Raw genomic sequence first — 17774 nt, 5'->3', positions numbered from 1 at the left:
AGGAAGTAAAACAACATCTTTAGGTGCAAAAATGGTTCAAATGGCTCTCAGCACTGTGGGACTCAACTCTGAGGTCATCAGTCCCCTAGAACTTAGAACTACTTAAACCTAACTAACCTAAGGACATCACACACATCCATGCCCGAGGCAGGATTCGAACCTGCGACCGTAGCAGTCGCGCGGCTCCGGACTGAGCGCCTAGAACCGCTAGACAACATGTATAGGAACCAAGTGAAAAGTATATTTTTTGAGCTCTCAGTACAAATAATCTCATTACAACAACCTTATTCTGTCTGTTACTACCGTGCAATGACACAGAACATCAGTAAAATTTATAAAAATGAGAGGAGACATGCAAAAGGGGGCATGGAACCTCTCAACTTAATATCGGTAACGTAACTTGCATCGAAGACGTTATGTTCTTTAGCAGGATGAATTTAAATGTGCTTACATCCTCTACAGAATCGTTTTGCGAAGTGTTTTTTTACTATTTGCAGGGCTGCAACACTTTCGAAAATAACGTAAAAGTGATTGAAATCGAGACTTCATGAGTGGTAATATGCGTGCATAGTCTCTATGTGTATGTGTTTCGAGTTGCCAGGGGCAGACGGTTGCAGTTCGAATGCATAACTTGCTAACTGTTCATCTATAAATTACGTTGCCAGAGGTGCACACTCTGTAGATATGGGGAAAGGGAAACTCTCACGTTACAGGATGCTAAGTGCAGTCGACACTTTGTCAAATAACGAATATTTATTACTAGTATCACAAGTACCCAAAATATGTAGTTTGTAGATGTCTTGACTTGGTTGTTTGGATGTATCAGAATTGGAAGGTCTAAACAATAGTTCAAAAATGGTTCAAATGGCTCTGAGCACTATGGGACTCAACTGCTGTGGTCATTAGTCCCCTAGAACTTAGAACTACTTAAACCTAACTAACCTAAGGACATCACACACATCCATGCCCGAGGCAGGATTCGAACCTGCGACCGTAGAAGTCCCACGGTTCCAGACTGCGCGCCTAGAACCGCGAGACCACCGCGGCCGGCTAAACAATAGTAGCGAAGCTCATCTGGTAAGTAATAAGAGCGTATACTATTGGGAAAAGATATCAGAGCAGCACCAGAAATCAACTCTGTACACTTGTCAGCTCTATGTAGCAGATCCCAATACAATAGATTAAAGTCAAACGATCGTGCGTCGCTACATGAGTCGGCACATGATCTCTCTGCTGTATGTAGCAGTATGTGGTTTTGTTTACAGACTACGGGTTTCCAATTTGCAGTATTCGTTGAGTCTTATCTAGGTACGAGGGGAGTGTTACTATATATTTCACGATCTTATTACCCAAAATGCATACATTTACATTATCGGCAAGAGGGGAATTCTTAGGATTTTTAGTGGGCTCTTGTATAGGACATGTAAATATCCTCTATAAAATCAAACAATGCATGGGTATGCCATCAATATGACCACATATATCCGCAAAACTATCGAAATATATGGAAAAGACATAAAATCGAGGAAAACCTGGTAAAATTACGACAGATTAATGGGAAATACGTAAAATTGAGGTAAATAGGACGACATATATAAAATCACGGAAAAACATTCAAAATTACGTAAACTGGTTGAGAATACATAAAATTAGGGAAATAGTACCATTAACGCGTGGAATTGGGGTGGGTGTTTGGTACTCGGACACTCAAGACCAAGAGGACCTTAAAAATTATGCGCTGGGTGCATTCAGTTTTAACTCTTCCTGTAAACTACATTGGTTTTTCGTACCACATACTTCAAAAGAGGTGACAAGTATCACACAGAGGTGCTATGTTAAAGCAAGTGAAATATATGTACCTTAATGCATAAGTGTGTTCTCACACATGCATTCGAAAATAGATTCTACCAAGTTATAGTTGGAGCCCCCCCCCATATGCTATGGTGTTCTGTAAGTATAAAGCAGGAGAATCAATATGTTTATCAGACTTAGGCCATTTCCTAGAGTGTTCTGTAGGAGAGCGGACCAATGCCACGTATATCATCTTTAATAGTGTACACATACTCAAGAGATATGACCAAAATTACCTAACACAGACCAGGACTTCTTTCTGCAGGAGGAATGCTATCAGAGCCGTGGTGATGCTACTGTAAACAGCAAAAGCTCTGTTACCTCTCCTTTGGCTATGGATCATGGTGCTTACGTCCTGATATGAAGCTACTGCTTCTCTCTCTACATTTTCATGCAGCAGGACGTGGAAGGTAGCTCGATGTATCGGCTATCGAAAATATTCATGCTGGTTTTTCCTCGCTCTGTTTCCTAGTGAGACATGGGCACATCTATCAAAACCCATACTAATACTAGTAACAAGCATGACTGATGCTGAATTGTGATTGTGGGTATGTATGTTTCCGTCATTAAAAGGCTATAAAAATCTATTAATTTCCTAGGAGGCAGAACAGCGGTCTCCTGATTTAGTTCTAGTCCGTTTATAAGCAGTTCGAGCGACGGATACACACTGATGCCTTCCTAGGACACCAGAATACTGTAGAAGGAAGTAGTTTTATCATTTTAAAGTTCATAGCCATAGTGATTGGGGTAGGAATCTTGCAGGGTGGTTGTCTGATGTTGGTCAAATATACACTGCAATACAAGTGAAATTGGCAGAGAAAAAACATCTGTTGCATTAATAACTGAAAGTATCTCATATAAAGAGAATTTGGATTTTTAAATGCTCTCTCTATCTATTAACTGTGCAACATCCTGAATTTGAGTAACACAAGCGAGGAGACTGCCTCATTGCACAGCTAGATGCTACAAGTGTAAAGCTAACACATGTTTAAAATAATCTCTTGGATTCAAATATAAGTACCCTCACACGCTGCTTAAAATTTCTTTTCGTTGCGCTGAATTTATGAAATGTTCTCTTAGACATCAGAAATATCATTAAAGTATCACAGCTTATTGCTCACTCCCTTTGAAGGTACTCTATGCTTCTTCACGTAGACACAGGCTTTTAATTTTTGGCTTCTCCCGTCATGTTCCGAGACTCCATATTTCTGGTAATTTCATGTTTTTCATGCGGTGTCGTCTTTCATTAACTGATTTCATTTAATATTTCTCATGTCAGATCCGCTAACTTTCTTATTCACTGTTAGTATAAGTCACTCCATTTAATGTTTTTCATATCAGTGTTGCCGATCATAGTTTTGGGGTACTTTAACTGTATTTCACTTTATTGTGTATTCTGATTACCTTTGAAGACATTCTTTCATACAATCGCGACATGTACGCTTACAGTCATATCTGACGTATAATCCAATGAGAAATAACGTCTTTATCTACATCTTGTGGGGGCAATTATTGAGATTGAATACACTGTATTCGCGAAGTTTAGTGAGTCAAATTTGATTTTCATGTTTGATATGAATAGAAAATGCAAGATATCCTTGATCATTTATTGATGCGATACTGACAATGGTGCCTTTGACACTGTGATTAAACTTTTTCTTTCGTTTTGTGGGAGATCATCTTTTATTTATGAACTACAGAGGAGCACATTGTACAATGAATAGGACATTACTGTTTGAAGATGATGCAGCGAATTAATGTTTTTCTGGATGAACTTACACTGGTGCTAGAATTATGTTGTGGTGTAAGGAACATCAATTTTTACACTTAAAGTTAAGAATTATTTCTGATGTGTTTATGTTAATTTTGTTACTTGAATTTAGCTGTTTGGGAAATTTATTTTTTCAGCTTGTTGTTAGAGCATCATAGTGGTATTCTGTTTATTGACAAAAAATTGGGTACTGCTGTTTACTATATTAAGTTTAAGAAATCAGGTATTAGAAAAGGGAGACACATTTGGAATCCAATGGCCTTCATGTAGAAATTATTAGTTCTATGAAGCAAACTGGAGAGTAACTTTTTGGATAATTAAATTTTTGCCACTTGAAGGGTGACTTAGAAAATCATCGCCAAGTTCTTGCAGAAGAAAAAACGTTATTTTTGTTTTAGCAGAATAGAGAGCCGACGACTGCAGACTGGAAAGTTGACGACATGGTAATGGAATAATATATTTTTGTTTCAAAATACGTTTGTTTTCGACTGAGTACCCTTTTAAAACAATGTACTTTACCGACTTTTAACCAAGATTCCATAAATGATGTGCGATTTCTGATTGTCTGGAAAGTACCCATCCACGACTGTCGTGCCCTCTTCTTTGTAGTAAAAACATATTCGAACTACGATTTTATTAGATTTGGACTAGGTGGAAGTCAGAGGTGAACAATGCATGTAGGAACATTTGTAGTTCAAAATCTTCTGCAACCTATTTAACAAAACTATTTTTGTGGCCGGCATCATGTCACGAAAAAATAAAAAAAAATGTATTCCAGTACCGACTACTTGTGATTTATTTCTTGTTACACTTGTGTTACAACCCGTGAGTAATTCCCTCAGTTATTGTTTTACCATATGCAAGTAAATCAGTATCAGCAAACACTGAATTTTTCCTGGAGATGAATGGATTACCGTCTTCTGGGTCTGGACCACCAGACTCCAGCCACCATTCTTATTACTATTTCTTTTCTGAAATTGTGGACTCACGTTGACTCTGACAGTTTGCCGCAAATAAAACTCTCCAAAGATTATTCAAATAATCTGTTACTGCATTTTTTGTCAGCGTTCTACAAATGAGTCTGCTTTCATCTAAGCTTTCTTAAAGCTACTTACTTATTCATGTCTAAGGTAACTCACTATTTCTCCCGATACGCCGGCAACGTCAGTAATTTCACACACTTTTACAGAAATCTACATGTATCTGTATGTAATAATGCGCATCTCTCTCATAGCCTGTCTATATATCCGCTGAATTGTCTCATTTTCTTCTTTAGGATGGTGCACTCTGCCTTAGGATAATTACTGAGGACTTACGTTGATCATGACCAAATATGTAGAATACTATATAGTTCTTTGTGAGCACCGCTGGGCGGACATGACGTCGCGTCCGCGCACCGTGAGGAGGTTGTTAGTTCTGCATCCTCGCAGCCTCACCACGCCCCTACTGTGTGACGTCAGTGTAGTGCCAGCCTGCCTCTGCGCTACTGATCGCGTAAACAATTGAATCACACTACCAAAATAGATCACCTCTGATCTCTTTACAGTACGTCATGTTACACCGCTCTTAAGTGTTGAAATACAAGATGCAGACTTCTCAGAAACTCGTGAACAAACGTGCCTTGGTAACAAACCATCCAAAGTAAAGTATTTTATTAGAACACAGTGTCCCAGTTTACGCATTTGAAGGAAATTCATACAATACAATTGAAAAGTTGTAAGGAGAGAACTATTTTGCAGATAATATTGACACTTGCTTCACATTTGCGCGCAACCTGAAACAATATAACAACAAAATTTCATTGATATAAGACCGAACACTGCCAACGTAAGAAATTTTCGCCTTTCACTCATAGAGCCGAAACTATATACGGGAAAGTAAATTGTTGAGGAATGAAGACCTTCAAGACCATCGTATTACTGTTCCCAGTAATTGACAGGTTCCGACGACCTTATTTGACTCTTTTAATACCTAGAACGTTGAGAGACCTTAAACTGCTTTGAACTCTAGTGAATTTCGTGCTAGTTCCAATACGTTTTATAGAGGGTCTTGAAAATTGTTTGCTGGAGTTTCTGCACTTAGGTATTACATAGCTCTGTTCATGAGCAGAAACAGGAATCAATGAGGGCAGGAAAGAAGATAGAAAGGAAGGAGGAGTCCGTCGTTATTGATGATTCCAGTCAAATGCAGCAGTTTCCTAATGTTCCAGAGCACAGAGATAACATATAAAACTTTTTAATACCAGCGCATTTACAACATTCGGTATGGTTTTCACATGTTTGATTTTCGTCGCTATCTTGTGTTCAGCTCCGTAACTTGTGTGTCATTAGATGAAAAATTTACATCCGTAGTCGAGACGACATTTATTGATCCAAAAAGCATAAAAAAGAATCTTTCACTCGTTTTAATCATATTCGCAGTAGAGTTCATGACAGATACGACTTTCAAAGTCACGGCGATCACATCAACGACCATAGCTAGAAAATAGTTTACAGCAACTTTAAGATAATCCTCTCCTCCTTTCGAAACTAGTTTGTGAGAATATTCATACTGGAAGCTAGTGCTACAGACTGTATCTTTGATTCCAACGTGCTATTTACAATAATATTAGCGAAGAAGATGTATTTCATTTGCTTAAGATGAAAGATCAAAGTACCTGAAGCCTTCGGATTTGTCATTCCGATTTTATTTCTGCCATCGAACCGGCTATCGCTGTAGTAAACGAACCGTCAGTCGCGTTCTTGTGAAGTCGCTGCATCAGTCTTTCATCACATTCCCACGACGTCTGCTACATCGTTCCGCAACTTGGCTATACAGGGTATATCATAATAGTGAAAATTGACAGTATCGAAAGGAGTCGTCTCCGAGACAATTTAGAATGTATTTAAAAGTTAAAAGGAGAACTTAAATTTTTTTTTATTATTCAGGGTCAACTGCCACTTTTCGCGCCACGCAGATATATTCTACAAATAATTATTTTTTTAATCGTATGGCTAGGGCCCCCCGTCGGGCAGACCTTTCGCCGGGTGCCGGTCTTTCAATTTGACGCCACTTCGGCGACCTGCAGTCGATGAAGGTGACAGGATGATGACGAGGACAGCACAACACGCAGTCCCTGGGCGGAGTAAATTCCCCCACCCAGCCCGGAATCGAACCCGGGCCCAGAGGACTGACAATCCGCCAAGCTGACCATTCAGCTACCGGGGGCGGACGTTATCATGTAAACGACAGTATAAACTGCAAACAATGTAGACGGGTTGCTCAGACTGCTTTATAAATCATTTATATAAACTGATAATAGCAAGTGCTCTATAGCACTACTTTGGGGACCATCAGACATTACTTCGGATTCACTTGCTGAATTCATGTTACTTACTGCGAATTTTGCCCTTTCTGACGGGCAATCATTAATCCAGTTACGCAGCTCAGACGCATTTTTATTATAAGGAGCTTGTGATGATGATATCAAATGCCTTCTGAAAAATCTGGAAGTATTTAGTCAACTTGAGATCCCCTTTCGATAGCACTCGTTACTTTGTGCGAAAAAACAGCCAGCTGTATTTCATAAGAACGATATTTTTTTGAATCTAAGCGGGTTGTCTGCAACGAGACGGTTTCCTTAGAGATATTTTATTATGTTGGAACGTAGGATGTGTTCCCAACTGCTGTAACAAATCGCTATCAATGCTGTGGTGGTTGGGTTGGGTTGTTTGGGGGAAGAGACCAGAGAGCAAGGACATCGGTCTCATCGGATTAGGGAAGGACGGGGAAGGAAGTCGGCCGTGCCCTTTCAAAGGAATCATTCCGGCATTTGCCTGGAGCGATTTAGGGAAATCACGGAAAACCTAAATCAGGATGGCCGGACGCGGGATTGAACCGTCGTCCTCCCGAAAGCGAGTCCAGTGTGCTAGCCACTGCGCCACCTCGCTCGGTGATGTCAATTCTGTGATCACTTCTATTTACGTTCATTTGTTATGTGCCCTGTGTCGAGCGAGCGGTTGTATACTCTGAAAGGAACCTAATTAGTACACAGTCTACACCAGAAACTTTTCCTTAATTGCGTGATTTAAGTTACTTCGCTACACGGCTGTTTCTGATTCGAATTCTACAAATTTTTACATCTTCAAGCAACACCTACCTATCTTGTCGTACGGTAGCAACTGTCAATCGACGTGATTTGAAGTTAACGCATTTCAGTCTTTCCGTAATCAGTATATGCTTTGTTTTCGAGCACGATTCTCATTTTCTGAGTTCGACTTCACACGACGCCTCACTGACGCTTACCGACACGCCCTGTCAACACCTGCCTTTCGCAATACGCATACGACGGACGAAGGCCGCAGTCTCGTTGGACAGAGCAGACGCACGGCTGGCACTTCAGCGCAGCGGGACAATGAGGAGTGACCCCTGGTTGCGGCCGGGTCAGCCGCCGCGTCTCCCGAAGTCCCAGGGACAGCCAGCGCTCACTCCCTGCTTGGCGGAGGTCGCCTGCTGTTGGCCTGTCAGCGGTGACATCAGCGCTACGCTCTCGCCTCGTCCCACCGCGTAGAAGCTAAGAGCCACACAGTGCATACATGTTTAACTCAGACACGGGACTGGCCACTGTGGCCAAGCGTTTCAAGGGGCTTCGTCCGGAACCACCCGGCTGCTACGGTCGCAAGTTCGAATCATGGATGCGTGTGATGTCCTTAGGGTAGCTAAGAAGTTCTATGTCTGGGAGACTGATGGTCTCAGATGTTAAGTCCCATAGTGCTTAGAGCTGTTTGAACCATCATACACGGGGGCTGGCCACGGTGTGCCAAATATCGTGCGTGGAGGATGTACGGAACGCGGAGCTCGTCCTGTGTCGGCATTGCTCGCTCCTTCTCTGAAGTACCCGTAACAGTGTGACATTTCACTGGGTACTGCGGGGTGACATTTTCCGGTCACCACAGCTCTCTTCCGTTCGGCAGAATCGTGGTGTCATCGCTGTTTACTCTTCGCTGTTTCTCCGTGGTATGAAAGGCGTTCACAGGCCCTGTGGCTGTTTGCACAAAACCGTGTCGGATCTGCTTTTGCCCGGGGTAATGCAACAACTGCACATGGCATGGACTCAACAGGTCGTTGGAGGTCCCCTGCAGAAATACTGAGCCATGCTGCCTCGATAGCCACCCATAATTTCGAAATTATGCACTAATTTACCTCTCAATTATATCCCATAAATGTTCTATGGGATACATGTGAGGCGATCAGGGTAGGCAAATCATTAACTCGAACTGTGCAGAATGTTCTCCATACCAATTGCGAACAATTGTGGCCTGGTGACATGGCGCGCCGTAGTTTGGAAACATTAAGTCCATGAATTGCTGCAAATGGTCTTCAAGTAGCCGAAAATAACCATTTATAGTCAATGATCGGTTCAGTTGGATCAGAAGACCCAGTACCTTCCATGTAAGCCGGCCGGAGTGGCCGTGCGTTTCTAGGCGCTGCAGTCTGCAGCCGAGCGACCGCTACGGTCGCAGGTTCGAATCCTGCCTCGGGCGTGGATGTGTGTGATGTCCTTAGGTTAGTTAGGTTTAAGTAGTTCTAAGTTCTAGGGGACTGATGACCTGTGAAGTTACGTCCCATAGTGCTCAGAGCTATTTGAACCATTTGAACCCAAGAAAGTCGCTGCAGGTGATGCCGTGCTGTCAGAAAAAACACTGTCTGTCGTCTGCTGCGATAGCCCTTTATCGGCAGATTTCACCCCACTGTTCTAACGGATACGTCAGACAACTCTACGCAAACGCCAGTGCTCTCGGTTTGTTAAGTGAAGGCCGCCTGCCGCTGCGTGGTTAGAGGTGATGCCTGAAATCTGATATTCTCGGCACACTCTTGACTCTGTAGATCTCGCAATATGGAAGTCCCTAACGATTCCCGAATTCGAATGGCCCATGCACCTAGATCCAATTACCATCTCGCGTTCAAAATCTGTTAATTCTCGTTGTATGGCAATAATCATGTCGGAAACCTTTTCACATGAATCATCTGGGTACAAATGACGGCTCCACTGATGCCCTGCCCTCTTACACCTCGTGTGTGCGATACTACCGCCATCCGCATATATGGATATCGCTATCCTATGACTTTTGTCATCTCAAGTGTATAAACAGAGTACAAGTATACAGACAAAAATTTTTGAAGAATTTTAGCTCTTAGTTTACTTCGGGAAACGACAGCTATGACAGAAAATTTTCAAAACAATTACGAATAAAGCAGAATGCAAATTAACAATTGATTCGATTCAGAAACGCTACTGACAAGCGTGGATTTCTGATTGTCCTCATAAACGCATCGTCACTGGCACAGTAAGAGGAAGCTGAATCACAATAGGTGGCATCTTTCCAAGAAAGCTGCAAGTAACGGAGTGTGCGACACGGGTGGGCGTCCTTGTTGCCATCCAGCTGCAGCCGGCGGCCGACCTTTAAAGAGCCGGAGGGACGCCTCAGGCGGCAGTCCCAGGCTCGTGCCTCTGTCCAGATGGCCAGAGGCATGCGCCTGCTCTCGGTGGTGGCTGCGCTGGCGGCCTCAGCAAGTGGGATGCCGTGTCCCGCCCCCTGCCCACATCAGCAGCAGGCGGCGCCTACTTCCCCGTGGCGGCTGATGCTGCTGCCCCCCCGTGGGATCGTCGTCCTCGTGCCGTGGTACATACACCTCTGCCTCTCGCAGCAGTTAACTGATGGAGCGCCTGCGTTGGCCGCACCAGTCCTGCAAGCATCGGTGAGTGCATATAGTAACTGGCTGTGTTAAGTTTTTCATTAAAGAAGAGAAATGGGCATCTCCAACAAGGGCAGTCACAGGAGTTCAGACAAATATCGGTAAAAGCTTAGTAATTGCGGAGAAATCTTGGGTAACAGAAGATATAATTTAATTTATCGACAAAATACTGGCCATTAAAATTGCTACGCCACGAAGATGACGTGCCACGGAAGCGAAATTTAACCGACAGGAAGAACATGCTGTGATATGCAAATGATTAGCTTTTCAGAGCATTCACACAAGGTTGGCGCCGATGGCGACACCTACAACGTGCTGACATGAGGAAAGTTTCCAACAGATTTCTCATACACAAACTGCAATTGACCAGCGTTGAGTTGTGAAACGTTGTGGTGTTGCCTCGTGTAAGGAGGTGAAATGCGCACCATCACGTTTCGGACTTTGATAAAGGCGGCTTGTAGCCTATCGCGATTGCGGTTTATCGTATAGCGCCGTTGCTGCTCGCGTCGTTTGAGATCCAATCACTGATAGCAGAATATGTGATCGGTGGGTTCAGAAGTGTAATACGGAACGCCATGCAGGATCCCAACGGCCTTGTATCACTAGCAGTCGAGATGACAGGCATCTTATGCGCATGGCTGTAACGGATCATGCAGCCACGTCTCGATCCCTGAGTCAACAGACGGGAGCGTTTGCAAGACAACAACCATCTGCACAACAGTTCGACGACGTTTGCAGCAGCATGAACTGTCAGCTCGGAGACCATGCCTGCGGTTACCCTTGATGCTGCATCGCCGGCCTGTGTGGCCGTGCGGTTCTAGGCGCTTCCGTCTGGAACCGCGTGACCGCTACTGTCGCAGGTTCGAATCCTGCCTCGGGCATGGATGTGTGTGATGTCCTTAGGTTAGTTAGGTTTAAGTAGTTCTAAGTTCTAGGGAACTGAAGACCACAGATGTTAAGTCCCATAGTGCTCAGAGCCATTTGAACCATTCTGATGCTGCATCACAGACAGGAGTGCCTGCGATGGTGTACTCGACGACGAACCAGAGTACATGAATGGCAAAACCTCATTTTTTCTGATGAATCTAGATTCTGTTTACAGCATCATGATGTTCGCATCCGTGTTTGGCGACATAGCGGTGAACACACATTGGAAGCATGTATTCGTCATCGCGATACTGGCGTATCACCTGGCGTGATGGGAAGGGGTTCCATTGGTTACACGTCTTGGTAACCTCTTGTTCGCATTGACGGTACTTTGAACAGTGGACGTTACATTTCAGATGTGTTACGACCCGTGGCTCTACCATTCATTCGATCCCTGCGAAACCCTACATTTCAGCAGGATAATGAACGACTGCATGTTGCAGGTCCTGCACGGGCCTTTCTGGATACAGAAAATGTTCGATTGCTGCCCTGGCCAGCACATTCTCCAGATCTATCACCAATTGAAAACGTCTGGTCAATGGTGGCCTAGCAACTGGCACGTCACAATACGCCAGCTACTACTCTTGATGAACTGTGGTATCGTGTTGAAGCTACATGCGCAGCTGTACCTGTACACGCAATCCAAGCTTTGTTTGACTCATTGCCCAGGCGTATCAAGGCCGTTATTACGGCCAGAGGTGGTTGTTCTAGGTACTAATATCTGAGGATCTATGCACCCAAATTGGGTGAAAATGTCAGTTCTAGTATAATATATCTGTCCAATGAATACCCGTTCATCATCTGCATTTCTTCTTGGTGTAACAATTTTAATTGCCAGTAGTGTATGAAAGGAAGATGCGCAGAAGAAAGAGAAATATAACAATATTAGTTACTTATGACTGAAATAAGTAGGAACTGCAGAAGAGACTATGCGAAATGGCTACTGGGTAAATGCGAAGAATTCGAAAAATAAATGGTCGTCAGAAGGACAGACAGAGCATGCACAGAGGTGACAGAAGTTATGGGATACCTGCTAATACCGTGTCAGAGCTCCTTTTTCCCTGCGTAGTGCAGCAACTGGATGTGGCATGGACTCAACAAGTCGTTGGAAGTCCTCTGTAGAAGACTGAACCATGCTGTCTCTATAGCTGATCATAATTGCGAAAGTATTGTTGGTGCAGGATTTTCTGCGCGAACGGACCTCTCGATTTTGTTCCATAAATGCTGGGTGAGGATCATGTCGGGCGATCTAGGTTGACAGTTCATTCGCTTGAACTGCCCAGAATGTTCTTGAAACCAATCGCTAATTGTGGCTGAGGATATGGCGCATTGTCATCCATAAAAATTTCGTCGTTGCTTGGGGACATGAAGTCAATGAATGGCTGACAATAATCATTGTCAGTCACTGATCGTTTCAGTTGGTCCAGAGAACCCAGACCATTCCATGTGGACGCAACCCACACCGTTACGAAACCACCATCAGATGGTACAGTGCCTTGTTGAGAACTTCGGTCCATGGCTTCGTGGAGTCTGCGCCACACTAGAACCTATTATCAGCTGTTACCAACTGAAATCAGGACTCATCTGACCAGGCCACAGTTTTCCAGGGTCCAACCGATAAGTCCAAGAGCCTAGGAGGGACATTGCAGGCGATGTCATGCTGTCAGAAAATACACTTTCGTCGGTCATTAACGCCAAATTTCGCCCCACAGTCCCAACGGACACGTTCTCGTACGTCCCACATTGATTTCTGCTGTTATTCCACCCAATGTTGCTTGACTGTTAGTACTGACAACTCTAAGCAAACGCCGCTGCTCTCGGTCGTTGAGCGAAGGCTGTTGGCCACTGCGTTGTCTGTGGTGAGAGATAATGCCTGAAATTTGGTATTCTTGGCACACTCTTGGTCAGGGGCGGCCTTAGGCATGTGCAGACGGTGCAAGAGCACAGAACCCGGCGCTTCTAGGCTCTCCGCGCAAAACGTTAGAAGGTAATTTGGAAACTGTCACCCGTAATTTTGTTATTACAGATAAAAAGAAAAAATAAGGTGTTTCTGAAACTACTTTTAATATAATGTAATTCAATTGTAGACTCATTGTGCCACGACTGTCACCGCGTCTCAGAAAATAATGCATGCTTCGGAGTCCAGAGGACTAGGTCCTATCATACTGATGCGCTACAACAATATCTCTTGTCAACATATGACTGTTGCTCATGAGTAAATTGAAAGGTACGCGATTCATTGTTTCTCAGCGCCTCTCCGCGCCATTTCTACCCATTTTTGCGGCTAAGAGGCCAGCTTTACATTCTTCTGTCAGCAGGTTTTTCCTACAGAATGATTTGTTCATTGCCGTCAGTCTAAACGTACGGTACTTCTCCAGTTCAAGCCGTTTTACGTGTTGTGTGTGCACTCTGTGTGAAGATAGAGTGTTTTTTGCCTGTCTTGTGAAGTTTAAAGTGCCAACAGGGAAATGTTTCGTGAAAGGGACCATTTAGAAAATACAATTCAGATGCTCGAAAGATCAAGAGAAAGCTATGACATGAATTGTTTTTGAACTGACTACAAGGCGCTTTCGAAAAATTTCTTCGACCAACAACTTCAGACAGTGTGCTTAAAGGACGATGGCATTAACAGTAGCCTCTCGTCATGCGGTGCTGTAGATGCAAGTGAACTTGAAACATTGGAATGCGGACCTCCTGCTACCCCACATTCAGGTGGGCCTAGTAGTAGCAGTTGTGACGTAATTACAAATTCAGACCCAGGCACTTGGCCAACGTAATACGTTAACATCCTCCACGATAAACGAAATTCTACAGAAAGGCCCTACTGAAGTTGCAAATTTTGAGTATTCCTTAAATAAGGAAATTTTTACTTTCGACTCATTTTTACGCAAGGACGTTACCAAATGAAGAAAAAAAGGGATCGTAAATGGTTTGAGTGTTCGAGATCTACCGACAGACTTTTTTGTTTTTGTTGTAAACTTTTTGGATCTTCTTCAAACAAGCTGTCAAGGGATGGACATATCATTTAAACACATAAACTGCCCAAAAAAGGAATGTGAGATACGTTTGAAACAAAAAAGTGGTATTGATCAAATTGAATTTGAGCTACTGGAAAAAGAAAATGAACATTGGTGTGAGGTTCTAAAAAGAATTATACTCACCATCAGGCATCCAGCTCAACATTATACGGCCTTAGGGAATATCAGCGACAAGCTCTATCAAGAAAAAATGGTAATTTTTGGGTTTGATCGAAATTATAGCAGAATTTGACCCTGTTTTGCAGGAACATTTAAGAAATTCATGCTCATTATCTTGGGAAAACGTTTAAAATGAAGTCATAAATTTGCTTGCTGACAAAGTAAAAAAGAGCATTGTTAATTTTGCAAAAGAAAGTGAATATTTTTATGTCATACTTGATTGTACTCCTGATACAAGCCACAATGAACAAATGACATTGTTAGGTTTGTAAGTCCATCAGAAGGCCCAGGCACTTTCTCGACTTTCTGAAAAGCATTTCAACAACTGAAGAAAGTTTGACTGAAGCCCTTTTGTCGAAGCTAGATCAACTAGGACTCCATATTCATGACTGCAGAGGCAAAAGTTACGATAATGGCGCAAATATGAAAGGTTACCCGAAGTGGTGTTCAAGCCAGAACCCTAAAGTGCAGTCCGAGAGTATTTTGTTGCTCTGTGCCAGCCACAGTCATAGTCGTGTTATCAGATGCGACAAAATCTACAGCAATAGCACTCACATTTGTTGGTGTAATTCAAAGAATATACACTGTTTTGATTGCATCCACTCAGATGTGGGAGACCTTATTGAACAGGGTACCGACTATAAGAGTGAAGAAACTTTCAAATACTCGATGGGAAAGTAGGGTGAGGAGTGTCAAAGCTATAAGATACCGGAAAAGAGAAGTCAGAGACGCCCTTCTTGATGTGAGCAACAGCAATGTTGAATCGAAAACAACGAGCGATCTCACTTGCTTGTTGTGAACGAATTACAGGATGGAGAGTGGTAAATTGCGTTTCTAGAATTCACATTGTGGCGGCACTGTTGGTTGAATAGAGGGGAGAGTGGGCGTGGTTCATAGAGACGGACAAGAGGTTTGTATTCAATTGTTCAGTTGCGATAATGCAGTTGACACGTGAGGAGCGCTCATTTTGTGTTAAAGTGTATTTCCCAAATTGCCACTCGATCATTGCAGTGGAGCTGACTTTTCTTTTGCGATTTGCGGTACTCCCAGACGGACGTGTTCTGGACGGCAATCAATTTTAAATTGGGTAAATGCATTCAGAACAACAGGGGATGTGTTATCTGTACAAAGAGGACCAGAGAGAAGCGTTACACCACCACAAAACGTCGAAAGACTAAGAGCAGCAGTATTGCAATCTCCGAAACGCTCAGCTGTGAAACACGCACTTGTTCTTGGTATTTCAAGACGTTCTCTCCGCCGAATTCTTAATAATGAACTGAATATTCACCCCTATAAAATGTGAGCCTTCCAGTAATTGTCAATATTGAGAAATCTTATGAAGACATGCATGCAACCATACTTTATGCCGCAAATGAGGCATATTTTCACCTCAGTAGGTGTGTAAATAAACAGAATATGCGGTACTCGAGCGATACAAATCACGGACAAATTCACCAGAGACCCCCGCACTCGGACCGCGTCACTGTGTGGTGCACCATATCAAAAGTAGGCATCATTGGCTCTTACTTTTTCCGGGAAAATCGTCGTGCTGTATCTGTGAATTGGGATCGTTACTTAACTATGCTGCAAGAGGTTTTGCAGCCGGCTTTCGAGGCAATGTAATTACAGGATGCCTGGTTTCAACAAGAGGGTGCCACTGCACAGCGGACATTACCATGAATTTTTTGAGGCACACGTTTCCTGGAAGGCTCGTCTCTTGTATGGGGGATCTCAACTGGTCCGCGCTATCACCGGACTTAGCACCATGCGATTTTTTTCTTTGGGGGTTACCTGAAGTCAAAAGATTGTTGCAACCGTCCCAAGACCCTGAAAGACCTACAGGACAATATTAAGCCTGAAATTGCAAGAATACCGGAAGACATGCTTGAAAGAGTGCACGAGAATTTCAGAAAACGACTGTGGCAGTGTGTGAAAGTAGACATTTGCCAGATATACTGTTTAAAACTTGTAATTATAAACATCCATTACTGTCAATTATGAGAAAATAAAAATGTAAGTTTCTAAGTGTTCATTATTTTGTTATTTCATTCCCAAATCAGCAATTTACCGCGTTCCACCGTGCAGAAAGCTTGGAGCTTATTGTAGGCGTTGTCATATGGTATGATCTATTCTTTGCTATTAACGCAGTAAGTAAGGCACTTCAAGCAGAAAACATGGACGTGAAAGTAGGAACTAAATCCCTCGAATGTCTAGTGAAATTTATTGAGAATTTCCGTGAAGAAGGTTTTATTAATGCACAGGTGACAGCGAAAGAGATAGCTGAAGGTTTACAGTTTCAACCAAAATTTGGAAAAAAGAAAATTGGCGAGAAGAAGCAACTTGATTATAAAGGCTGCTACATGGTTTGCAGAACTCAACCGTCAGAGGAGAGCTACAAAATCTGTTTCTTCTGACCTGGCGTTGATACAGTGTTAAAAAGTTTGAAAGAAAGGTTTGGCCAACAGGCAAAGTATTCCGAAATATTCCTCTTTTTGTTTTCTGCAGAAAGTTTAAAATACATGCAGGATGAAAAACTAAAATACTGTGTAAAAAGTTGAGAAAGAGCTAAGTGTAAACATAAATGGTGAATGTTCGGAAGACATTGTTGCATCAGATCTTCTGACAGAAATTAAAGTGTTCAGAGAAATGCTCCCAGAGGATGTGAAAACTCCTATGTTAATACTGAAATACTTGAATGACATTGGAAACCCACTTCCTGACATTTCAATTGCTCACAGAATTTTGCTAACCATGCCAGTGACTGTGGCGTTCGCTGAAAGGAGATTTTCACGTTTAAAGCTTATCAAGAATTATTTCAGAAGCTGCACTTCGGAAGAACCCCTGTCTTCTCTTGCTATGCCGGGAATGAAACACGGCGTGGTTTTAAAATTGGATTTTGAAGATATTATTGATGAACTTGCTCGTCAAAGGGTTCGATCCTTACTACTATTCCATGCCCAATTTTTGAGTGGGTCTCTTTTTCGGTTTTAGGGATCCAAACGGAGAACACGTGTGGCGATACTGTCTCTGGTGGGGCACTTCATTTTACCCCAGCAACGGCCTCATTAACTGACTTCAATGCTGATTAAATCGGAAATAGCGCAACTTGCCGAGTTTTTTTCTTAGCAATTATTTCTCAGCATAACCTGCCTGCAACACCCTTACAAACATTTCAGACTTTTTCTGGCCACCTACAGTGACATTAAAAGAAAAAGGTGTCAACATCAGGAGGGCAAGAGGGATTCCGTTGTCGAACACAGAGGAATCAGCCGATGGGTGGAAATAATACAGCG

At 42.9% G+C, this 17774-nt stretch overlaps 1 protein-coding gene across 2 annotated transcripts in view; it reads left to right on the top strand.

Moving 5' to 3' along the window:
* Positions 1-17774, top strand: part of LOC126320756 (uncharacterized) — an 80631-nt gene that overhangs the window by 40092 nt on the left and 22765 nt on the right. Inside the window, exon 1 of one of the 2 annotated variants that reach the window (XM_049994164.1) lies at positions 10116-10360. The exons of the other annotated variant lie outside the window; for it this stretch is intronic. Coding sequence (XP_049850121.1) covers positions 10121-10360 — 240 coding nt within the window. The 5' untranslated portion in view covers positions 10116-10120. Of the gene's footprint in view, positions 1-10115; positions 10361-17774 lie in introns of those variants that run through there. 2 annotated transcript variants of the gene reach the window in all.

Source organism: Schistocerca gregaria, chromosome 1 (assembly GCF_023897955.1).
Source record: "Schistocerca gregaria isolate iqSchGreg1 chromosome 1, iqSchGreg1.2, whole genome shotgun sequence".
Classification (NCBI taxonomy): Eukaryota; Metazoa; Arthropoda; class Insecta; order Orthoptera; family Acrididae; genus Schistocerca; species Schistocerca gregaria.
The sequence above is the reverse complement of the archived record's forward strand: the minus strand, read 5'-3'. Positions and strand labels throughout refer to the sequence as shown.